The sequence below is a fragment of the Silurus meridionalis genome, chromosome 13 (assembly GCF_014805685.1).
Source record: "Silurus meridionalis isolate SWU-2019-XX chromosome 13, ASM1480568v1, whole genome shotgun sequence".
Lineage (NCBI taxonomy): Eukaryota > Metazoa > Chordata > Actinopteri > Siluriformes > Siluridae > Silurus > Silurus meridionalis.
The window spans coordinates 21,935,058-21,961,445 of record NC_060896.1 but is presented as its reverse complement, the minus strand read 5'-3'; the positions used below and the strand labels follow the sequence as shown (position 1 = coordinate 21,961,445).

The 26,388-nt window shown below is 38.1% G+C and overlaps 1 protein-coding gene across 3 annotated transcripts in view; it reads right to left on the bottom strand.

Moving 5' to 3' along the window:
• gdpd4a (glycerophosphodiester phosphodiesterase domain containing 4a) overlaps positions 1–24,936 on the bottom strand; it is a 34,566-nt gene extending 9,630 nt beyond the window's left edge. For 2 of the 3 annotated variants that reach the window (XM_046864705.1, XM_046864707.1), the window contains exons 1-9: positions 17,997–18,149; positions 11,412–11,703; positions 9,909–10,012; positions 6,987–7,080; positions 6,837–6,896; positions 6,627–6,725; positions 6,433–6,526; positions 1,964–2,109; positions 1,754–1,836 (exon numbers count right to left, since the gene is read on the bottom strand). In XM_046864705.1, the coding sequence (XP_046720661.1) occupies positions 1,754–1,836; positions 1,964–2,109; positions 6,433–6,526; positions 6,627–6,725; positions 6,837–6,896; positions 6,987–7,080; positions 9,909–10,012; positions 11,412–11,594 (863 nt within the window). In that variant the 5' untranslated portion in view covers positions 11,595–11,703; positions 17,997–18,149. Of the gene's footprint in view, positions 1–1,753; positions 1,837–1,963; positions 2,110–6,432; positions 6,527–6,626; positions 6,726–6,836; positions 6,897–6,986; positions 7,081–9,908; positions 10,013–11,411; positions 11,704–17,996; positions 18,150–24,806 lie in introns of those variants that run through there. The other variant, XM_046864706.1, reaches the window with a different exon arrangement.
• Between the last annotated feature and the right edge of the window lie 1,452 nt (positions 24,937–26,388).

Here is a 26,388-nt window from a genome sequence, read left to right as displayed (position 1 = left end):
AAAATGAAATGTACGACCCTAATCGTGACATTAAAATCAAACACACAAATAGCTGAACTTACACTTCGAAATAGCTGAAAAATGTCTCTGGTACAATCCAAGAGAGATTCGTGCCAATAACAGAAAGCTGATTGCATGTTGTCTGATTTGTACTCGTAATACAGTGAATTATATTTGGAAAAAATACAACCAAGAAAACTAACCAACAAAATATTTCTGAACTGCTCCAAGAGCATTTCAATAAGCATAAGAGGGAGCGTTACATCGGAAAATGCTCTGTTTAAAATTATTTAAGACCTACAACAGCGACTTATTAAGCCTAAAATTTTATTGTTACATTTAAAACTCTTTTAGACTTTTTATCCCAAATGGCCCTACAAAAAAAAACCTGGCCACAATCCAGTATTTGAGTTTTAAAAATTGTTGCCAGCATGCCTTCCTGACCATCTTACAGAGACTCTGCAGTAATCTCTAGAGTTAGATAAGCATGTTTAAATACATGTTTTTCAAGGTGTTTATTTCTTCTAGACAATTCAAAAGCTAATACAAGAAACCGTAGACTAATAGTAGGACAGGATAGGAAACTAAATATGGCTCAATTTGGAAAGCATACATTTCCCAATGGATTTCCCAATGACAGTGTTTGTGTTAACATCATTTGCTTATGTACATGCAGCGCAGATGACATTGGGCACCCCTTTGCTGAGTAACCCTATGTCTACCTAATTGCCAGTCATGCAAACAGGGGAACTACAAGGGGCTCCTGCAGGCCTGCCAACGGGATTATCTAGGAGATAATGAGCGCATTTGCTTGTCATGGAAGACCTGGAGTGGCACCAGGAGGCTACCTGTATCTGATCACTTTTTATAGCCACCTGGATGGCATGACCTTTTTGTCCAGGGGAAAGATCTGATAAATGCGCGGCTCATTAAAGGCTTCGACTGGTGGCTTTGACGTGTCAGGGATCAGAGAATGGATTGTAAGCATGGCTGTTGTGTCCTAGCAGTACAGGGAGATGTAATCAGGTGTAATGAGGTGATGAAAACAAGAGGTTGGGCTGTTGCTCACAGTTTGAAATAATTACAGTGATGGATAATGGAGAGAGTGGAAAAAAGTAGAAAGAAAGCAGCAGCAAGAAAGAGAACTAAAAGACAGTTTGTAAAAGACAGACAGATCATATTGACCTAATGTCGAAAAATAGCAAAAATGAGAGATATAGAAAAAAGACAGAGAGCCAGGTCCTCAGCTTCAGATGAACACTAGACAAGGGGTGGATTGAGAGAATGTTCTTATTTAATAGTGACACCACAGGAAAAAAGAAAAAAAAACAGGTGCAGAGAGTGTCCCTACTGAATATAGACATTAGAAAAAAAGAAAAAAAAGAAAGCAAAGACAAAACCAGCAGAAAGGAGCAGGAGATTATCCTAGTTTAAGGAAATTGCATTTATATAATAGTCTCCTCAGACAAAAACATATTAATAAATTATATTAATACTGTGTCCATTTAGTAGTTTCCCTGGGGTGAGAGATAAACAGACCAACAGAAGATAGACATGAAAAGACAGAAAAAAATAAAGAAAGGGGTTTGGTGAAAGACAAATAGGTGAGCAACTGAGCCCTGTTTTCAGTGATAGTGGATAAAGGAGACAGAAAGACACAAAAAAGTGTGACTGGCACAAAGTGGGACTGTTCTCACAATAACAGTGAGAGAGAAACAAAAGCGTGAGAAAGTAGGAAAGAGATCCAGTTTACCTTATAGTGACATCAGTCTCTAGTCCCTCTCCTCCAGCCTCCACAGCTTTCAGGAAGGACATCTGTGTGTTCTCCGGTGCAAGCTGTATAAACACACAGTAACAGATTCATTTATTTTTTTTTTGCAAAATAATCTAAAAATCTAAAGATATTCTTAGTGAAGTCAATTAAACATCATACAACAGCCTGTGGACTTATTGGTGATTTTACCATTGGAGCGCCTCTGTGCCCGATGAGGATAGGTGCGGGGCCCAGAGTGCCCTCTTCTTTAATGCAGGGGGAATACATGCCCAGAGGAACCAGATACAAGGCAAATAGCACAGCCAGATATGAGCCCAGAATAGCCACCTGCCTCACTGTGTGAAAAAAGTGACAAGGATTCATTGTTTTAAAAAACCCAACCCTTTTAAACGTATTTATCTTCTCAAATGTGCAGAATTCAATCACAGGGCTACCTCAAAAAAACCTGGCAAATACCATTTAAATCTTTGTAATAGTGCAATAGTATAACAGTCCTTAATCCAGAAAGAGACCTGAGTCATAATTTCATCTCTAATGAATTACCTGTGTGCCTCTGTTTTGGCTATAATGAAAACCTGCAGCCACAATAAAGAACCATGGGATAGTTTTTTTTTGCCAAGGGACCCATACTGCAAGGGACATCTGGTGCCTTAATTTCCTGTTGAAAAACTGTTCCAACACATGGGTTCCAGGACAAAAAAGAAGCCTTGATCAGGGTCCTTCTTGTACCCTGAGATGGTTTTCAAATAAGTTGTGCTCAGAGGGACTGTAGTGCAGAGTAGGATGTGATAATGTGTAACTGACTGCTTGTTTTTGCTGTTTGAGGCAGCTAGCTTGCACTGAATTTTAAATACTGCTATTATTACTTTAGATATCATTGGCGTTTTTTTAATGCCACCATTCAGGCTGATGTGGACCCAGAAGACAAAAAAAAGTATATGAAATCAAATAAATGCTACAGCAGTGCAAATCAGTGTATTAAAACCTGCATGAACCAGCTCACCTTCTATAGCAGATCTGCTCTGTTTCTGCTTAGCCAGATTATCATGTGCTTTTATGTAAATAATCAGAAGCTCATTATACAACACACTAGCTCATTATACAACACACTATCAATTGCTCATCTGGGCCTTTGTAAGGAAATAACTTTTAAAGTGTATTTCACAAACTTTAGTTGAGTACCCAGCCACTGTGGATATTATATTGCCCAGGACATCTGTAATCATGTAGTACTTCACTGTAGTACTGTACACCTACTAATGGTGATCCTAACAGACATAAAAAAAATGCATCTTGTATGTTTTCTGTCATTTACAAAATCACATTTAGTTTTTTTTGTAACTGGGAAAAAATAAAAGTAGACACATTGAAATTTAGAATAGTGAAATCATTCTAAAAAGCGTTCCCATTTGTTGTCTCATAGATATGGGGGGGTTCATCAAAGTTTTATTGGCAGTATTGGCTTTTCATTCAGGGAAACAATTTCACCAATGGGTTCCAACATGTCGCATGCTACTGCCCCCCCACGGCAAAAAAACCCTATACAATTACAAAATTAATGTATAAAAGTATATTGATTGTATACTCTTTTTTTTTTAATATAAGGCAAATGAATAAAACGTAATCTGGTGTGCTGTTATACAAAAATAACGTAACTTGTCGTCATGTTCCAGAAAACACAGGAAGCCCTTTAAAAACTCCCTTGTTAGAACACTTACTGGCTTTTACAAAGTCCTGTCACTCCTTTCATAAATGTTAAATAAAGATATTCGTCTTGATGATTATTTTTGAATGAGAAAAAGCTCATTAATCTACACAAAAATCACCCAGACCTTCTGTCAGAGCTGCTGTTATTAAAAAATGAATCAACACCTTCTGATTTGAGATTTGTATAAATGTTTTAATAAACGTTAATGAGGAAATTATTCATCATCCCCTACAGCTACTGTTCTGAAGAAACTAAATGGACTGCAATTATGCAAAGTAGTACGAAGTCTACTATGGGTTCGTAGAAGCGCACGACTGCACGGCAGTAATGCCTTCATAGTGTCATTAAATTATAATCGGCCATGACTTAAGAAGAAATAAAAGTCATGAAAAGAAAACAAAGGTTTGGAGGAACAATCCGGGTAATTCTACCACTTTAGACCTGTTTTTGAAAAGCCTTTATCTATAATTCACAAGTACAAGTTATTCCTTATAAAAGAAAACTGTTGATCTGCACCACTCCCTGCTAAAAACAATGATCTTAATTACTTGCTGTAGTTTAAAAGCATTATGACGAATAATGAATCCAACAGGTAATGAGCTGCTTCAATCCAAACAGCATGATTGGAGTAAACCAGGCATTTAGTAATCACATCCCACGTTAATTGTACACTACAAACCTGTTCTCGAGCTTTCTGCACAACTCACTGCGATCACCACTTAAATCGTATTTAATCACACAGAGAAAAATTGCTCATAAATATAATAGGTGGATCATTGCCCAAGTCAGTATAATCCTAATGCTGCAATATAATCCATTTATAAGCTTTAGAACTCGCACAAATCTGGTCGTTATACAATAGAGGGAAAAACAAGATGGCACCCGTGTTTACGTCTCTGCTGTATTAGTGCAGCCGAGTCGCCAATAAAGCTGCTAACAGTCAAGACTGTGAAGTTCATCGAAACCTGTTACACTGTCTATCATATCTAAAGGCTTGAGACTGAAGTAAAGTGGGTATTTCTCTCTGATATAACTGCAATGTCCTTGGCTGTATATATCATAATAAATTGGACATATCTTTCTACAAGTAAAAAAGAATTCAATGCATCTTTCAAATTAAGGTTGACTTGATCTCTAGGGGGATTGGTGAGAATGTCTGCGTGTCAGGATAGAGAATTACAGAGAGAATGAGTAAGGGAGTGGCCGAGAGGGAGGGAGAGAAAGATGTCTGTGTTGTATGAACAATAGAGCCGGTGTGTCTGTGGACGAGCGTCTGACACGGCCGGTGCGAAAGAGTGCGAGCAGAGCCGTGACCCTCACGCTCGTCATTCCTGCTTTTTTTCTGTCTCCCTCGTTCATCATCACCTCATCAAGGCCCCAATGAGAATCCCAGACGTGACTCACATGTCATAGCCTCGCAGTGCCCATGACAACCAGAGACAGAGGGATGAGGGAAAGAGTGAGAGGAATACAAACGAGGAGAGGGAAAATTGCGAACGCCACAATAGCAAAGTTCTGCCTGTGAAGGACGCCGAATGCGTCATAGCACACCAGTGTAAAGCTGCGTCAAATAAACATAGCACAGGCTGGCACAGAACAACTGACTCACTACCATTCATTGGATTCCTTAAATATTGTATGGTGATATACAATATTAATAAAGTTCATATAACAACAGAGAAGAGAGTTGATATGGACTTATTATTAATTTACTCAAAAAAGGCATTACAGCATCTGCACTGATCAGCCATTACATTAAAACCTCCTGCCTAATATTGTGTAGGTTTAACTTGTGCCCCTGAAACAGCTCTGATTTATAAAGGCATGGAGGCCACAAGACCCTTGACCTTTGCACCAGCACATTCTTTAGGTCCTGGAATTTCACTGGTTGAGCCTCTATTCATTTGACTTGTTTGTCCAACACATCTCACAGCTGCTTGATCAGATTCAGAGCTGTGGAATTTGGAGGCCATGTCACCTTGAAGACTTTTTCATGGTCACCAAGCTGTTCATGAATAATCTTTGCAGTGTTGCGGGGAGCAATATCCTGCTGAAAGAGGTCACTGCTATTTGTGAATAATGTTGCCATGAGGGGGTGTACCGTGAGGAGGTAGGTGGTATCTCTCAAAGTAAAATGTACATAAATGCCAATACACGTGGTTTTCCAGCACAACATTGCATCATACTGGGCAGAGGCAAAGGCAAAGGCAAAGCTTACCATCTTCCCATAGTGCATTCTAGGGCCATTTCTTTTCCAGGTATGCAATGCACACACAAGCCTATCCACATGGGGTAAAAGAAAATGTGATTCATGAAACCAGGCCACTGTCTTCCACATTCAAGTTCTGATGCTTATATGCCCATTGTAGGTACTTTTGGCAGTGTACAGGTGGGCACTCTGACAAGTCTACAGCTACACAAACCCACCGTTACAATGATACAGTGCTAGAGTAATTTTTTCGGTCGATGGACTAGCCTTCACTTCCAATGTGTATCAATCTGCTTTTGGCACCAAATACCCTGTCAATGGTTCACTGGTTGTCCTTTCTTGGTAGACATTGATAAATGCATAATAAGAACACCCACAAACCGTGACCCAGTTGTCCAACCATACCAATTTAGCCCTTGTTAAGACCTCACACTTGCACATTTTTCCTGCTTCTAATTTACCTTCTTGCTTGAAATATAGTTTAACGGGATCTCTGGTATAGAAATAAAAAGTAACAAGAATGATCAGACTTGATGGTGATAAGAGAGGGGCTCCAGATGTGTGGAAAAGTCTATAAAAAAACTTATCTCTAGCTCCAGACTAACAAAGCCAACTAGCAACATTTTAAAAAACATCTTGTATAGTACAAGTAACAACCATAAGAAAAATTCCTAAAGACACAAAAAAACTGTAAAATTAACATGTTTATAAATTACAAATACTGAGATTAGTCACACTTACCTCTCTTATTCATTCGAAAGAAGTGTAAGGCTATTGGCCAAGACAGGAGAGCCATGAATGAGACTCCACCCACATGCAGAAAAGGTGCAGTGACCTATTGAATTAAAACGAATCAGTTGTATGAATAAAGTCATTGTGATAATGGAAAACTTCTAAATGCCATTTCAAATAATGATAGGTTAAGACTGAGCAACCTGAAAAGACAGAAGAAGCGTCTGCCACTCTTTGCTCCACAGATCAGAGAGCACAGCTGTGGCACTGACAGAGAATGTCAGGGTCACCAGAATACCAATCTGCACAAAGTCAACCAAAGAATCACTTGAAACACTTAAAACACTGTCTTAATACTAGATATTTAACATTTAGGCTGTATTAATATTACAATGTGTTTAGAAAGTATTTACTTTGTGGCTCCAGTGCAGAAAAAGTCTCTGTCCCTCAGAGAGAAGACACACCGCTAAAACCTGCCAGTGAATTAAGATAATGAAATGAAATACTAAAAAAAAAAACACCAGAGATTATATTACATAAATAGTGCAGATCTATAGCCTTACCAGCAAAAGAGCGATGTAGGTAAACAGTGCTGCAGCCACCACCAGCAGCACCACTGACCAGGGAAACCAGAAGCCTATATTCCCAAAGTTAAACCTTATAGGAAACAAAACAAAAAACATTTAAAGCATATTGGACATACACTATAGGGACATACGTTTTATTGACACCTTACTAAACAACTTACCGTAATTTCCAGACTATTAAGCGCACCCAAATATAAGCCGCACCCACTAAATTTTACAAAGATTTTTATTTTGAACATAAATACGCCGCACCTGACTATAAGCCGCAGGTGTCTACACTGAAACTAATGAACTTTACACAGGCTTTAATGAAAGGCAGTGTCTGTTACACGACTTGTATCTAAACAGTAGCCTACCAAGAAAGTCATTGTTCACTGTCTTCCTCCTTCCTTTCACAACAATTTCTCTCGCATCGTCGTGCCTTTAAAAATCACCATCGGTGAAGCTTTTCTCCCGATGCCGTGCAGCTCAGAACACAGGTGAAGTGCGTTTTTTCATCCCCGGTTGTTTTCAGCATGACAAATGATTCGCATTTCCTGTTGACAGTCCTTAACCCGTTCGGCAATTTCATTGGTCTAATGTTATGGGGTTAAGTTTTTTGGCATGAAGCTTGTGAAACCAGGAAAAACCCAGGAAAAATCCATAAATTAGCCGCTTCATTGTTTAAGCCGCGGGGTTGAAAGCGTGGGAAAAAGGTAGCGGCTTATAGTCCGGAAAATACGGTATATTCTAAACAACTGTGTGACTTCAACTTTGTGGTAACAGTTTGGAGAAGCTTTCCTAGTACTTTTGTCCATATAGTGTAGCTTGGTTGAGCATCTCCAAATCTCCTAATGATATAAACTGGACCACGGTGGCGTTACGAGATTTAGCGTCTCTCCACTTATGTAGATTATTCACCACTTATGCCACTTATGCACTTCTGGTTAGATGCTATTGGCTCAGTACATGTACCTTGCACAATGACAATAATGTTTAATCTAATCTAATATTGTGGAATTGGAGATGTTTTATCAGCCAAAAAAAGCAACAATGAAAAAAACACTGGTCAGGAATTTAGATAGAATTAAACAACTAGATAAAGTAACTTACTACGGATTAGCCTTTTGCTTTTGATTTCCTTCTTTCTTTTTCTTTCTTTTATTCCAAACAGTTCATTGAATTGGTTTCAGGATTGTAGATTCTTTATTAATTCTTGGTAAAAAAAACATTTTTATTATACGTAGCTCGTGTATTTTGCCCAGGAGTGTATATTTGACATACAAATGCTTTAGTTATAAAATGGTTATTATGGGAAAATCTTTAAATGGTCAAGGACAAAGCAAGAAAACACCAATGTCATTGTTGCTTATGGTGAATGTTTGGGGCTTAAAATATAATTTGTACCTTTTATTTTTTTTATACCTTCATATGTCATGAAAACATTATCAAAGTTTGTGGCAACATGATTTCAGATGTTTAAAATAATCCTTACAAGTTACTTACAAGTAAAAGTTCATCCTATTTCCTGTCCCTGGTAACATATACAAGCCAGACTGTGTTCACCTATCTTTCTTTTCTGTGCTTCGAGTCACACACTTTGTGTGGCATCTTGCTGTATTTTGCATTTGTGTATTTTTAGCAGCATGATAACCGCAGACAAACAAGGAAAGGTGCACTTGGTGGATTGTGTGCACTCCACTGTTACTTTGTCTGTGAAACTGTGGATGTGCTAAAATTTTAATTGTTAATTGTATATATAATAAAAAAAACAAGCTGGTTCAACATATTACTACTAGGTATAGATCATGATTATCTCAATCGCAGTTCATCCGCTGTGCTAGTTTCCATTTCTTTCACTATTTAGAAACATGCAGAGTTATTAGTAGAACTACTTATTATTACAAAAGAGCATTCATTACTAACTAAGAAGCTAATTATTATTAAAGGGGTTTTAGTATTTTAATATATGAAATATATGGACAAATGTACTGGGACACCTGACATTTCTAACCAATTGTGGCTCTTCCCCAAACTGTTACCACAAAGTTAGATGCACACAATTGTATAGGATGGGACTGGATGCAATGGCATTAATTATTTTCCATCACTAAAAGTAGGAGACACAAACCTAGCATGCTAACGGCCCTGTCTACAAAGCCAAATCCATGGTGATATGGTGTACATGGTTTGGAATGGAAGATCTTAAATGGCCAACTATAGAGCTCTGACCTCAACCCTATGAACATCTTTGGAATGAATTGCAATACTGACTGCCCCCAGGCCTCCTCACCCTACATCAGAAGGACTTGTGGCTGAGCACCAGAAATGTATTTGATTTTTTAAAGCAGAAACAAGATCGCTCTAAATCAGAAAAATTACATTTTTTTGCAACATCAAAGTTTTGATGATATTTGTGATTTTTTCAAATAATGCTTTATGTAGCAAATAAAAACATGACATGATGTGAAAAAAAAAATCAACTGTCAGCATAATGCAGAGTGATGATGGAGTGATGATGGAGTGATAGCTCCACTAATGCAGCTGATACAAATCTGAGTTACTCTTACCATCCTGTTTAATCATTTCCTGTAGCACCACATCCTAAAATGACTTATTCCTCTTATACTACAGCAGGTTGCTAATGTTAAGATGTTAAGTTTTTTGTTCTGTCTCCTGAGGTTCATAAAGTGAAAAAAATGTAAAAAGGAATCTATCTATGAAGGCTGTCCAATATTGGGAATGAATAAAGGAAAAGACTAATACAAAGTGTAATAGTGAGAAAAGTGTAAAAACTATTACACTGGAGACTCCTTCCAGAAGCCTTTGTTTGTGAAGTTGTTACTATAGAAACAAAACTATAATATTACATGCTCATAAAAAAAAGATAGTAATTTTATAGATTGGAGCTTCACTTACCAATCAAAGTCATCATAGTCATTCTGAGCCTCACTCCAGAAATACAGGAACACCAGGGTCAGGAAAAATGTGGCGATAAGTAGAATAAAACTAGCAAACTCCAACTGAAATAATAAGACAAACAAACAACTTTCAGTAATGACAGCACAATCATTCAGTGTGTCTCAGTGAGGAAGGAGACTACCAGAGGAGAGAAGCTGCACTGGAGTCATTTATATTGTTTGTCATTCAGATGGATTGCTGGCTGTAACACTCCTCCAATCACTCCCCTGTCTTTATCCCTAAAAGACGCTACGACTCAAGAAGTAATTTATCATTTAGAAGGCTGTTTTTGGGCTGAAGTAGAGCAGAACTGTTAACCTGGAACGAGAAAGTGCTTTTATAAAACGCACTGCTTCAGCAGAGTGTGTAATCGATTCTGTCTTCATGAAATCAGCAAAACACGAGCGAAGCGTCTAAATAAGCCTTTTCTAATAAATTGTGTGTGTGTGTTACAGCTAAACACAACTATCTCGACCTAACAAGCCTGGATTCAACACACAATTTATCCTACCGAATGTATCCACAGCATGTGTGAATAAATAAGTGAGCGGAAGCACAATTCAGAGAACCTTTTGAATAAAAGGTGAAATTAACGTGTGGTCTTTCTGTGTAAAAAAACAGACAGCTATCATCCACTTTATTAGAAACACTTTTACATCTGTACATCCAATCAGCCAGTCGTGTTTCAGCACTGTAATGCAGAGATCTTCAGTGAATGTTTACATCAAATGTTACTGTGATCCCTGTGACTTGGACTGTGGCACAGTTGCTATTGCTAGACTGGTGTGACTGGTTGCTGGGTTTGAGGACGTCGGAAAAAGGTGCTTCCAGGATATTTTGAAAGCATAACAGTCTCTGGAATTTACACAAAATAATGGAAAGCAGTAGGCAAAATTTTACATTTCACAGTGCCCACTGTGGCTTCAGAGACCTCAAGGTTTAGTATGATGCAAGTTTGTACATGCTTTTCTGCTTATCATGGCTGTATACACTGATCAGGCATAATAATGTGACATAACAGTGTGACCAGTGAAGTGAATAACACTGATTATCTCTTCATCATGGTACCTGTTTGTGGGATTTACTTGATGTGTTAGAAGCAGGAAAAATGGGTAAGTGTAAAGATTTGAGTGAGTTTGACAAGAGCCAAATTGTGATGTCTAGACGACTGGGTCAGAGCATCTCCAAAACTGCAGCTCTTGTAGGCTGTTCCTGGTCTGCAGGGGTCAGTTTTTATCAAAAGTGGCCCAAGAAAGGAACAGTAGTGAACCGGTGAATATGAATTTAAGGGCTCAAAGCCAATCAGCTAATGGATAATAAGAGATGCTTTTATCAAGGACTTGGAGATTGATTCTGTCTCTATATGGTGTTGTTCAGGTTTAGCTAAAGTTTTAGTGATATCTCCTGAGTAAAGTTCTGTGTGTGTGTGTGTGTGTGTGTGTGTGTGTGGAAATTTCTAACCCTGCTACAGCAGCACTCTCCCGGTTGGGCTTTGGCCCTTTGATAGCGCCTCCATTGGCAGCCATAGAGTCCAGCCAGACAGGAAACAAACGGCTGGTGCTCGTAGCGCTGAAGCAGCTGCCTACGGATAACCTTTAACCTCCCCAGCTTCAGTGTGGACAGGCTGATGGGAGAGCGGCCCATGGGTCACCATGGAGCACACGTCACTCACACGCTCAGTCGCACACGCACCACAGAGACAAGGGGATATACACTGCCAGTAGAGGAGGAATCAGTCCAAAATGTACCAGACCTAAAAGAGAAAGAGAGACAGAGAAACAGAGTGAACAGGCAGTTAAAGTGGATAAAGAGGGTTAGAGAACAGAAAGGTGCAGAGCTGTAATGAAAGACAATGATGCGATAAGAAAAACAGTGTAACAAAAAAAAAGCAGAGAGAACGAAACAAGAGAAAAGGAGAGATGATAAGAGAGAAAGAGACTGAGATGATTGAAAAAGTTTCGTTCGATAAGTCAAGTAACACCTTTTTTTTTTTTTTTTCAAATGCCAACTTCTTAATATGGAGGTGTGAGAGATTGAAACATAATACCATGACAATATCTTTTTTCTTTTTCGTTTTAAATGTTATCTTTTTTTTTTAATTTCCATCCAATTGATCTTTTCAGAGTTAATTACAATTGTCTACAGCTGAGGATTAAATAAAAATAAAATAATTACATTCTGACATAATGGGCCAATATTTGAGTAATGTAAAAACGAAAGCTCACTGATAAGAATAAAGCTGATTCTGAGAATTGGCCAAGTATGCAAGAGCATACAATCAATTTATTAACAGTGCACAATTAACATATAGGCAGTGCAAAGCGGTGCTGGACTGAAGGAGACATACACTTAAGCTACATGTTTACAACACAAATAAATGACCACGCACAGACGACAGTACAAATTGGGTCAGGACAGAAAAGTATATGTTTTTTTCCAATTGGCTAAAGAAGCATATTGCACATAGGTATGATATTTTATGACAAACACTAATACAAACATGACAACACATAAGTAAATATAACTAAATGCCCAAGCTTGGAATACGTTACATATAGGCCTTGGGCTGGGAGTGACATAATAAGGCAGTGATTGTACACTTAGTTAAGAAGGCATATTGTATGAGTGTGATATTTCACAAAGTAGAAGAGATAGTAAAATGTCCAGTATAGACTGGGATTACAAGAGGATGTTTAGAATTTTTGTGGCAGCTAGAAGAAAACTATGAGGGGGGGTCCTTTACAATTCTCCCAGCCTGACTTCCTGTTTCCTGACAAGGAATGTGTGCTGTTTACTGTGCATAAGCATACCTTGTATCCATAAACATACCATGTATATACACTTTTTTCTATATATATCTTTATATCTTTTATATTTTACATAGTTTATTCTCTTTATTTATCTGCCTTCTTTTTTTTTTTTTTCTCCCCCCATCCTATTCACTCATGCCGGACAGTTGTACAAAGCATTTCACTGCACCTCGTACTCTGTATGTATGTGTATGTGACAAATAAAATTTGATTTGATTTGATTGATTGTCTATCCTGAAATAAGGCTGGTTTGTCCAGATGATGTGCTCTGGTGACCGAACTATTCTCTGAGGTCTACGCTTTTTCAGTTAGGTGGGAGTCAAACCAACTGAATAACCAAAAAAATCATTATGATGGTATCAAACACTAGTCATTTAAACCTATGTTATTTAAAGCTTAAAAATTCATACTGTTATCCACTATAGCTGCCTACAGAAACTCCTACACCTAATTTCTAATAGAAATCTGTTGTAAATTTAGCATAATGACCCTTAAACGCATCAAAGTAAAATCGACTTAATAATCACTACCTGTATCATCTCACAAATAAACTGAGTGTGAGGTTGGCAGTCTCAGCATTAAAGAAGAAATTAAATGTGATTAATTTAAATTCATGGCATTTTGCGGACTCCCTTATCCAGAGCGACTTACAGAAGTGCTTTGAAGTCTTAATCAATAAATACATCCTAATACTGGTTCATTACAACACACACCAAGAATAATATACTCTGTTGGAAGAAAAAACAGCTAGAAAGAGAGTTTATTTAAAAGAGAAGAAGAGCTAGAGGTAAGTCTGTAGACATCAAACAGCTGTTCAGACATCAAGTGGAATTTTTGTTCTATCACCTAAGTGCTAGAAGAGTCTTAAAGCATGTCTGTAAGAGCTGGTGGGACTAGTCGAGCATTGGATGAGGATTGGGGGGAGCAAGTATAATACTGGGTGACATAAAAGCTGTGGGTTACTGGTGCATTTTTTCGCTTTCTAAGTGAGCATCAATGTTTAAAATCTCTCATGCAGGCTGCTACAGGAAGTCAATGGAGGGAGTGTAGCATTGGGGTGATGTGGGAAGGAAGTTGAAAAGGTTGAATGTCTTTTAAAGGCAGACCTGCCAAGAGTGTGGTGCAGTGGGGATTTGCACATTATTGCCATTTTTATGGAATGGTAAACTCATTGCCAACTGCAGAAATGACGGCAGGAGGGAGGTATCATAAGAACTTTGTAATACATTTATTACTAAGTTTTGCACTTATCTCTGAACTTGCTTTAACAGCTGGAATATGTACTGAAGTTAACACCTGACAAAAGCATTATTTACTCAATCCAATTTACATCTCATTTGTTTAGAGAGAAGCCTGCCAGTAATCATGAAAGCTAATGAAACCTCAAATTCGCGACGTGTGTGTATGGATACAGCTGCTATGTGAGGAGTACAGTTAACACAGTAATCTGCATACAGCAGAATATCAGGTTACACAATGGAACAGCGTTCTTGATAACTAGACGACAAATAATACCACAACACCTCACTATTTACGTTGGTATTGTCAGGTGATCGAGTAGTTCATTACAGGATGTGCACAAGAGATGCTACAAACGCCCATATAATACTTGCAGCAGTTATATTGCAAACTCATTTAATAAAACAACTTTGTGTACTGTAGAATTATTTCCTTTCTCAAATTTGTCCAGGCATAACAATGCCCCTGTGCACAAATTATGATCCAAATATTTTGTCATGGTTGGAGTGGGAGAACTAAGGTAGCCTGCACTAAAACTCCCAACTACAAGAATTGTGGAATACCCACTACACCCAAGGCCTCCTTGCTAGACGTTCAATTAAAATTAAATCAATTCTTCCTAATGGGCAAGCCAAAAGTGATGACCCCAAAGAAAATCTCCTTTAGCTGATATTAGAAAAAGAAATTGACTTAACCTCTCCTCAACTGGCTGACACTGGATATTTATTCATTACAGTTTTATCATTGTTGGAGTGACCTCTGTACTGCTCTTGTGGCTAAATAGGCACAAATTCCACATATACAATCCTAAAAAAAAATGTAGTGAAAAATCTGGAATGGGACTTTCACAAACAACATACGGTTGTCAGATAGGTCAGATATCCAAATACTTATGACCCTACAAAAGTTTTAGTATCAAAAAAAGTTTCAAACTAGAATCCTTTTGAGCAGCTAGGAACTATTAAAATGGCAAAAATCTTGATCAAAATACATACTTGACTGAGGGCCATTGGCCAAAGTAAATGTTGCATTATAATTATCAAAATTAAAGTTGCTATTATCCCCTCATTTATGTAAAAATAAACAAATAGAAAACATTATTCCATGATCCGCTTAACTATTGCATTTTTAGAGTTCAGTTCAGCTTCATGTTTTCTAGCTCAATAAAACTTATAGTACAATGAAAACACTGCAGCAATCCCTTTTAGAGTTCATTTCCTAATACAGCAATTCAAGCTGTGACATATACAGCCATATACTTGCAATATTAGTGACCTCTAATAAAAGACAAAAAGCTTTCATTTTTGTTATTTTATTGATTAAACGTTTTATTGGGCAGAAGCTGATTTACTGACAGTGTCAGAATATTGTAATGGTCACAGAGGTAAATACTGTCAATATATTTTTAAGCTTAAAAATAATAGAATGGCATTTTTCCGACTTTTCCTCTGCTTATATATGGCATGGCGGGCCAAATTAAAGCGCACCACGAGCTAACTTAGGCCCACAAGCCCTAGATTCGGCATCTGTAGCTTAGGGTATGCGATTGAGCAAACCTTTAGAGGATGTCTAGAATTAGGGTTAATATCTAAAAAAAAAATCCAGCACAGAAATATGGCTAAAGGATGTACACACATGTACAAAGGCAATCCACCCAATACTTTATTTTATACACACACAAAGCACGGGGACCAGTAATTCACCATGAAGTCACAACTGACATACACCACTACCAGTATAGGACTCAGACATAATGTAATATCCTACACACACACACACATACACACACAAATAAATGCAAAAGTGTGACCTGTCAAATTCTTCTCTAAGTGTCCAATAAAGTAAGTGTAAGTGGTGAAACTGTTTAAAAAATTGCGTACAGTAATCACACACACACACACACACACACACACACACACACACACACACACACACACAGACACACACACACACGCAGAACCAAACAAATATAACCCTTTAAAGTGGTAAGTTAATGATTTAATATGTAGAATTGATGTATTCTTTTAATATAAAAAAGATAATAAAAGATATATAAGATGTCTTAAGATGTCCCTTTGACATTATTTCTTTTGCAGTGTGTTCTCTGGCAATCAGCAGTGGTTCTGATTAACGCTTTAAGGTTAAAAATAAAGTCGGACACTTGCTGTGCCTCATTACCTAATGGAAACATTACATCCGGTAAAAGCGATGTCTCTTGCTGTCAACTGTCCTCAGCTTAAACAACCTCAATCCTTGTTGAGGTCCAGAGGTCAGACAAATCCACTAAAGGACTAATACTGCTGATGGATGGGTGTAGCCATCAAGGGTGAAAGCAAAACCACAAGCTAGTTACCAAATCAACAGTAACCTTTAAAATCTGGTAAACTTTACTCTCTTAAAAGTCTTTAAAGCCATTTTTATGAGGACCAATAATACTAGCAGGAAGTCTTCTCTGTTATTCTGCAAAATAAATGTATGAACACGGAGCAAAGGTCACTTTGGCAGCATAGGCTGATCTTACACACCTGATACACACCTGACAATGAGAATGCTATAATGCAGTGGATTGTGCTTCGACTTAAGTACAAAAAAATCCTTATTATTAGGTAACAAGACATGTACTGAAGGATAGTTATAATAGTCTCTTGGGAAATCTATGACCACTGTAAATTGTTGTCCAGACAGCTGTTTTGGCTATTTTAGATGTAACAACACAAAAAGTCACAAAGAGGTACAAGAACAACTTTTAATTTAAATACAGTTCAGTTTGTGTAGCATCTGATATGCACAATGATTGATGTATTTTACTGATGTAATATTTACACAGGGCATGCAAAATAAATTGCACAACTTCAGACAAAGTAAATCAGGAATAGGGTGATTTTTGGAGTCAACTAAGAGAAATCATTTGATGGCTAAATGATGTACACACAGGAACAGAAACAACTATTTCCAGTGGAAAAGTCAGTGTAGTTAATTCCTTCTTGACTTGACCCACCCAATACATTTCTCTGTCTAAACACACACATGAACAAATGCCCACATAAGGTCAACATTCACAAATGTCCCAATGGTTGCAGGGAAACTTGGTCCACATCAAAATGTATTTTCACACAAAAACCCACATTTTAACTGTAGAAACACAAACTACGCTTACATACATGGTAAATAGTACACACAAACTACAACCACACACTTTTTAAGGGTACGCAAACAAAATATGGGGACCAGTTATTATTCATGAGGTTAGAACTTACAATAACCTACATACACGTGTATGTGTGTGTGTGTGTGTGTGTGTGTGTGTGTGTGTGTGTGTGTGGTGAGAGAGAGAGACCTGTCAAGTGTCAAATAAATGGTGACACTACCCTAACAAAGACACACAAATACACGCAATCATGGGGACCACACAAATGTCCCCACAAGTTCACAAGTCATAGAAATCCCTATTACAGTGGGGGCAATAGGATCTCAACAACACACACACACACACACACACACACACACATATACACAAAAACATACACACTTATGAGGACCTATAAAAGAGCATTCAAACTTATTTGACACACACACACACACACACACACACACACACACACACACTTACACACACACTTAAGGCGACCACGCAGATGTCCCCATAAGGTCGCAAGTCGTAAATATCCCTATTACAGTGGGTGCACTCGGGGGACCTCACCAACACACACACACACACACACACACACACACACACACAGAGCTTTGCTACACCATAAATAAAGACAAGCAGTGTTTGCAAAATCATGATTTAGTTGCTACATGACTCCAGAAAGTACAATTACATAAATAAAAATATAGATAAATATATAACTAATATATTATATATTATATTATATATTATAAAGACAGCTAGCAACTATTATTATTCCTTGGCAACAACAGCGACACTACGTAGCGATGGTTATGATTAAGAGCATAAATAACCCCTAGGAACTACATAAAATCTTGCACTTACAAACTTTGCCTCATCAGATCGCAGTTTGTCGCGGATGCTCAGCAAAACCGGAAATGACCGACACACCGATTACCGAGCGTCTACTGCGAGCGCGAGCCACTGTGCTTCCTCTGCCCTCTGCTCGCCTGTCGAGAGTAGCGGTTACGGTGCAGCGCCGCGCATGCGCTCTCAGCTCATACTTGTTGCGCAGCACAAAGCCCTAACACTCACAGTCTCCTCCTGGATGAATTAGTTCCAGACGCAAAACTCCTCATGTGAGAAGATTAATACTAATACTAAGGACACGTGAACGCCCAGAAACATCATTACTCCATCACCACGCCTCTGATTGAATTTATATCAATGTAGATGTGCCCTGTCTCCTCATTCCCTTGTGCATCATTGCTACTATTATTGAAACACTAGATTTTATTAAATTAGGATTGTTTATAGTAATGGGAAGATCGGATTTTAGTGATCTTTGAGTCCCTCAACACGTTTACATACACAAACTTTTACTACATTTTCAATAGTTCTTCTTCTTCTTCGTTCAGCTTCTCCCATTAACCAAACCACCTCAATCTCGCCTCCCTAGCTTTGTCTCCAAAACGTCCTACATGCCCTGTCCCTCTAATAGTTAATATAATATATATAAAATTGCATAGTGTATATGGGAGACACGTGACAAAAGAGCAAACGACTCAGACCAGGGGTCTCATTAAATAACCTCAATTCTCAAAACTCAAAAAAAAAAATAAATGAATCACTTTTGGAAACTACTTGTTCTTCTGAGTCATATTAAAGACTCAAAATAAACAAATCGTTCATGAACAACCCCTCACTAGTAGATTAGTGACTCACACTGTGCACTACTCCCGTATTCAACTGTACATCTGTTTACTTGAGTTATCAATGCATTTGCATTGTGTGATTTAAACCAGTCATTCTTCTATATATGCATGGAATGAAATGTTTTGGCTATTGTTTCAGCATACGGTGGCACAGTACACAACACTGCAAAAAAAAAAAGCAAATCCACACCAGGATAGGATGAGTGTGAACAATACCCAGACATACAAGACACTGCCAATGGACTAGACAGGACAAGAGTGTAATAGTACAGTAATCGACTGTTGTATAGCGATAAAAGACTCATAATTGTCTTTGTATGCTGATGATATGTTGTTATATCTTTCGGACCCGATTGTAGGTATTCCACAAGTAGTTAAGATTTTGGATCAATTTGGTGAATTCTCAGGTTATAGATTAAATTTTTCAAAAAGTGTTTGTTTCCCCGTGAACAGTAGGGGCCTCCAAATTTCAGGGAACGATATACCGTTTCAATTGTCTGTATCAGGTTTTAAATACTTAGGGATAAATATCTCGCAGGGTTTTCCTAGCCTTTACAAAGAAAACTTTGCTTCTTTAATTGACAAGTTAAAACTTGATCTCAAAAAATGGAATCTGCTGTTTCTTTCCCTTGCAGGAAGAATTAATTGTGTAAAAATGAACATTCTACCGAAGCTCTTGTACTTGTTTCAGTGTGTCCCAGTCTTTTTACCTAAATCCTTTTTTCAGAACTTGGACAGTCTACTTTTATCATTTATTTGGGGAGGGAAAACACCTAGGATTCGGAAGGAATTCCTCCAAAGACATAAAATTCAAGGGGGCTTAGCACTACCTAATTTCAGATACTATTATTGGGCTGCAAATATTTCAAAAGTACTCTATTGGCTTCAAGACCCCAATGATGTGTGGTGCATTTCAGAGGCGCGTTCTTGTACCTCTTCATCCCTCCCAGCTTTAGCTTTATCCAAAATGCCCCTTCGTATTTCATCATATACGCAATGCCCAGTTGTAGCAAATACCCTCAGGATCTGGTTTCAATTCAGACAGTGTTTTGGTTTTAGAGACTTCTCCATAGCCGGCCCTATATGCAAGAACCACCTATTCCTTCCAGGTCAACTGGACTCAGTTTTCAGTCAGTGGCAACGTTCGGGTCTTGTCAGATTTAGTGATCTTTTTATAGATAATGTTTTTGCCTCGTTCTCAGCTCTTTCCTTAAAATATGGTCTGCCAGGATCACACTTGTTTAGATATTTTCAAATTCGTCATCTAATCCAAGGCCACTGTCCCACATATCCCTCCGTTCCTCCTAGTGCGGGAATGGATACAGTTCTAAATATTTCAATACACTTGAGGGGAGTAATTTCCAAAGTGTACGACACTTTAATGTCAGTTAAAAATTTAGATCTGACCAAAATCCATGCAGAATGGAAAAGGGATTTGGGAGTGGACATATCAGAGGAAACCTGGAAAAATGCATTATTCAGGGTGAATGGGACGACCTCCTGCACTCGTTTAGGCTTGATTCAGTTCAAGGTCCTTCACAGACTTCATTACAGCAAGGTTAAGCTGTCCAAAATATACACCAATGTAACTGACGCGTGTGAGCGTTGTCGCTCTGCTGGGGCAGATTTGGCTCATATGTTTTGGACTTGCCCCAGACTGTTTGATTACTGGACAACTATATTTAAAATCTTGTCTGAGGTGTATAGTAGGGATATTAAGCCTAGTTTTGAAATGGCAATTTTTGGAGTACCTGAGCAAGGTACAGCCATGCCCAGGAAATGTCAGGATGCTTGTGCTTTTGCGTGCCTTCTGGCTCGGAGAAGAATATTGCTTGATTGGAAATCAAATAAACCACCTTTAGTCTCACTCTGGCTTAAAGATTTGATGCTATTTTTAAAATTGGAAAAAATTAAATATTCTCTTAGGGGATCCACCAAACTTTTCTATTTAGTGTGGACTCCGATGATCTCATATTTTGGAAAGGGTGCAGCTCTTCCCCCAAACTGAGTTGGAAGGCTTGTGCGCATTGTAACAGGTAATGCCGTCGGGTGCAATGGGCTAACAATGTTGTTGTTCAGTATTTCCTCACTGTTTGTAATGTCATAACTGAGTATGTGTTTTTTTATTTTTTTGTTTATTTATTTTATTTTATTTTATTTATTTATTTGTTTATTTTATTTTATTTTATTTTATTTTATTTATTTGTTTATTTTTTTTTCTTGGGGGTGGTGTTAAAAATTGTGTGTGTGGGGGAGGGGTGGACAGGAAATATGGAAAATACTGTCGATTGGATGTCGCTTTATGTTATTGTTGTTCGTTATTATACTTTCCCTGTTCCTTCCTCAATAAAAATATATAAAAAAAAAAAAAAAAAAAAAAAAAAGACTCATAATTGTAAACTGAATGTCATAATTCTGTTGAAAATGTGCAATAATAAATATGCAGTGCTAGCTTTGACCCTGATTGCCTCAGCAATTGAGGAGGTAACATGGATGCTCCGGGATTAGGCAGCTTATAGCTACACTACAATCAGTGTGTACAGAATGTGCACTTTCTGGATATTCGTGACCATAATGAAAATAGACCACCATAGGATCCATGATGAGAAACTTATTTGGAGGAGGACCAGGACAGCAGTGTGTTACTGATGTGGTGTTGTGTGTAATAATGGTACAACTGCATTTCCGGTCACTTGCAATCTTATGGTAGCTTTCTTCCACAATACAAAGGTATAGAGGCGACCTGATACTATATTGTGCATAGAAACAAATGAGCTACAGGCAGTTTTTGGCGTAACTCAATTGCCATGGAGTGACCTCTGAGTGTATCTCATAGCTGTTTTTTTGGTCTTGCAGCACTTGGAGCATTGACAGTTCATTTAACACCTCTATGATTCAAGGGAATTCTGTAACCCACTTTGGATCAAGGCAACTGTTTGCATCTTAAAAGCACATGTCAACAACCAGTTATGTAGAATGCAATGATAAACAGCACACAAAACATTGTTACACAAGATTACAGTCGCTGTGCAAGAGGCGGCCTATATAGGCCAAGCATTTCTCCTGAAATAACCTCTATTGCAACATAAGCTAGGGATAGACATGTTGTACAGTTCGTTGTTTGTGTATACCTTTGAATGTAGGAAATAAAAGTAAATACATACATGTCTGACAAAGGTAATAATCTAATGCATTATAAAACGTGTTCTTTATTTATTGTGCTTTAATCTGTTGTTCTCATTGTCTTTTTAATTTCTATTTGTTCAAAAACAAACACAGCATGAAAAAAGAAAACACAATTAACATGCAAAGCTGGCCATACTGATTAAATAATTATAAATCAGCCACCTCTGATGCACCTATGATGCAATGATACTTGGGGGACACAGTTGCTCAGCCACACAGGACAAAACATAGTGTCCTTTCGTTTATTGAATTATTCATTTATTCATCCCAAAATGACTTACAGAGGGGGCTGAATGAAAAACGGCACAGGGCTGAGGTGAGGACATTGGATTCTCAGATCAGTTATATGGATTTACACTCACAACTTTCCAGGGTCCTAATTGAACAGAGACATCTTTCGAATTATGAACTAACAACTTTAGGCACTGCTGATGCTGCTGTTATTCAATATACAATATATGGACAAAGTTTTTTAGACACCTGACCAAAAGATTCATATGTGCTTTTTGAACAGCCCATTCCACATTTAGTCTCCATTTGCTGTTATATTAACCTCCACTTTACTGGGAGGATGTTTCACTGGATTTTGGAGTGTACTTGGAGAATTGTGTTTATTCAGCTACAAGGGGGTAAGTAAAGTCAGGAACTGATGTAGGTAAGGATGCCTGGGGTGCAGTCAGCGTTCCAATATATCCCAAAGGTGTTGAGGCAGTGCTCTAGAGCAGTCCAATCACGATCCTCAACTCTAACCCATGTAAAGCATATTTTGAAGGAACTGACTTTGTGCACAGGGGCATTGTCATGCTGGAACAGGTTTGGGGCTCCAGCTTTATGTTTTGGGGAAGAACCACATATGGCTGGAAAAGTCAGGTGTCCCTGTACTTTTGTTCCTATTGTATATACATGACCATAAAAGAAAAATCAGCAGGCAGGCTACTAAAAGTCATCAGTAAGACACAATCATAAATGCCTTCATGAATTACTGCTAACTCCACATCATACGTCCTGGGGGAAATTCATATTATCGAGCTGTGCAAGCTGCAACGAAAGAGCCGGATTTACAAATGCAGAAACTGCAATGGGAAAATACATGAGAAATGTCATATATCTGCATGTGTCTGAATGTACAGCTGCGTGTATTACCTTTATCAACAGTTTTTCCACAGATTCTGTTCTAAAGCTACTTCAAAGTTCTTTCTCTCTCAAACACAAACATATAACATTTGGCTTACTTAAATAATTATGTTGAGGGTCTGGGGGACGCCAAAAAGCGTCGAGATAACCGATGATCGAGATAAACGAAAATCAATATGGCGGCAATATATTACCGTGCTTGAAATTTCTTTATGTACATGATGTGCGTTATTAAATTAGAATGTACATGCACGTGTTTTTGGAGGTTTTTAACACAACAGCGTTGCCGCGATTTGTTTGATTGGTCATGCTATAAAAATGTGTTTGTTAACTGTCAGGAAACCACGCCCCCTTCGGCGGCTGTCAAACCTCCGCTTTCTCTGAAGCTCCCGGCTTCATCCGCGCACATTTAGCACTCATCACCAGCTCCTATTTAAACTTCCACACTCTCACCGGTCGTTATTGTTGGTATATGTTGGTTCACGGCGGTCGTTGTTATCGCTCATGCGTATCCCGGTACGTGTCTTCCCACTCGGACTCTGCACTCTCTCACCGGCTGCGCTTTTCTTCCCTAAGCGCATTCCGGATCCTCCCCGATTCTGCCGTTGTTCATTCTATGCTTTTGCTGCTCATCCCACGTTCTCCTGTGTGCTGTTCAGCGCGTGGATTATATATATACACAGACTGCCTCTTTTCAGTTTGGGTGTTAGTGGACCGCGCTCCCAGAGCCCACCACCGCAATATTCACTTTCAAGGCGAATGTTTGTGTTTGGCTTTGCCCTGTGTTGCAATAAACTGGTTTGCTTTCACTTCGGCTTTCGCCTCCCGTTCATCGCATAACATTTAACAACAAAAGGCATAAGTGCACCAACTAACAGCAGAGATTCACCAGTATACAATACAAACCAGCGTCGATTCTCAATACAAATATATATATATATACACACACACACACACACACACACACACACACACACACATAAATGTCTCCACAAGGTCAGAACTGTCAGATATTCCAATTTCTTATAGAGACATTGTGTCCCCACGACAATATAAACACACACACATGCGCACACAGTGCAGCAGCATGGTTTGTTTAAGCAATCAAATGCAATAAAGGCATGACAACAAGAGATTATCATAGCAGTGCATTCAGTGTACATTATGTAGGATGTAGGATAGATACTGGTGCATTGAGTCCGATGTTACACATTATTCTGATTAAACAGGGTTTTGATAAAAAATGATGAGCATGTAATTACAGCTATAAGAGCAGAAAAAGAAAGAAGATTGCATGTGTATATGTGCATGTGAGTTGAATACTACATCTGTTTACAACATTCTGTGCATTGCTTCAGTACTTTTCTCCTCCAGATTGGTGCAGCTGTTTCTATCTCTGCTGCAACCTTAAACAGTGAATTATTTGAAAGCAGCTCCCCCTCTCTCTCTCTCTCTCTCTCTCTCTCTCGCTATTTCTCTGATTTAAAACATCCTTCTTGTCACATTTCCTCCAACACCCCCTTACACGGACTCCTCATGTTAGAAGACATGCACAAGCATAAACACATCTTGTTTATGCAGTGTAATAAAGAACACATGCTCTCTATTTCCATTTAGTAGTCAGTAAATAGAAATAACTTGGCATTTGAGAAAGACTCACCGTCTAAATGAGAATCTACTTCCTTCAGAGGCTTGGAGGTGTTTGCATTGCTGGCTCTGGTAGCGTGTTTTGCGCAGGAGTGTGTGTGTGTGATAGAAAGAGAGAGAGTGTATAGGGGTGTGTGTGGGTGTGAGGGGGTGTTCTGAAAGAACGTCACAGAGGTGTCTGCACATCACAGCATTTCCTCTTGTAAGGAGTCACGCAGGGCTTTTAAATTAAATCAGAAAATGGTATTATAGTGAAATGCTTTTTACGACTGTCCAACATGTAAATAGAAATAGAAGATAAAAAAAATACAAATAAAATAAAATAAAATAGATCAATAAAATATAAAGTATAAAAAGTATACTAACTATAAAGTTTTTAGTTTTCTGTCATTTTACCTTTGTTTATTTGCATAAGAGCACAGGGTAGGGTATACACGATTATAGGGAACACACACACACACACACACACACACACACACACACACACACACACACACACACACACACACACACAGAGCAGCAGCAGCAGCAGCAGCAATTTAACTAGTCCATCCAGTGCATCATATTTTTTCTCAGACAGAAACTTGGAACATTATAGCTTTAGTTAGAATTAAACTGAACTTATACAGAACTGTGCAAAAGTATTCACCCCCATCATTCCTAATTTGGCTTTAGATGTCAGAATTTATGACATCAGCATGATGAGCTAAAAAATTATATTTCCAAACTTTAATTCTCCAAAAAAGTATGTCAGTATAGACAGCAGTATTCTGTCCTACATAATAGTCCACATAAGGATTTCAGGAATCAAAATGTATGTGACAGCCAACGTCGGTTAAAGACTGTGGCAGGTTCCCCAAGATATTAAGAAAAGCAGATGAAGCAAATATTTTACTGATTTACTTTTTGGATTGTAACACCATGTACTTTATTTACAGCAGTAGGAAGAGTCTTCATTAATATGAAAAAATATTTATGGGTTTTTACTTAACTGACATATTACATTACATTTCATTAACACACCTGGTGTTATGCATGTCATTCCACTTTATATATGTCTTAAAAAAAGATTAATAACAATATTATTCTCTCTAAAATCAGTACCTTACCTCATGCTCTTCAGGGCTAGATATCCACAACTTTCCACAGTCATGCTCCAAAATCTAATAGCTAGCATTTCCTGCAGAGTGGAGGTTATTAGAACAGGAAAAGTGTGTTCAGCAAGCACATTTGATTCATTGGTCAGATGTCTACAATCCTTTGGCCCAGCCATATACTACAATAAACCATTGAATAACATTAGATTCAGTATATTCTGTAAAGCATCAATATTATGACAGAAGAAGGAATCTGCTCTTAAGTTTCTACATACTCATTATCCAACTTTATGAACACCATCATTTCTCCTGAGTAACATCTTATCAGTGTGTAATGTTTTTTTCACCCAGTGTTTTCCCCCAAGAGATGATCACACAGAGCTGTAATCTTGTGCAGTGCACCTGTTCACCTTTGCCCTTAATTAAATGGATTCAGTTGAAAGTGATTGCTTCAACCTTTGCAAATAAACGTGCACCCTTGTAGCTGATCTTAAACGA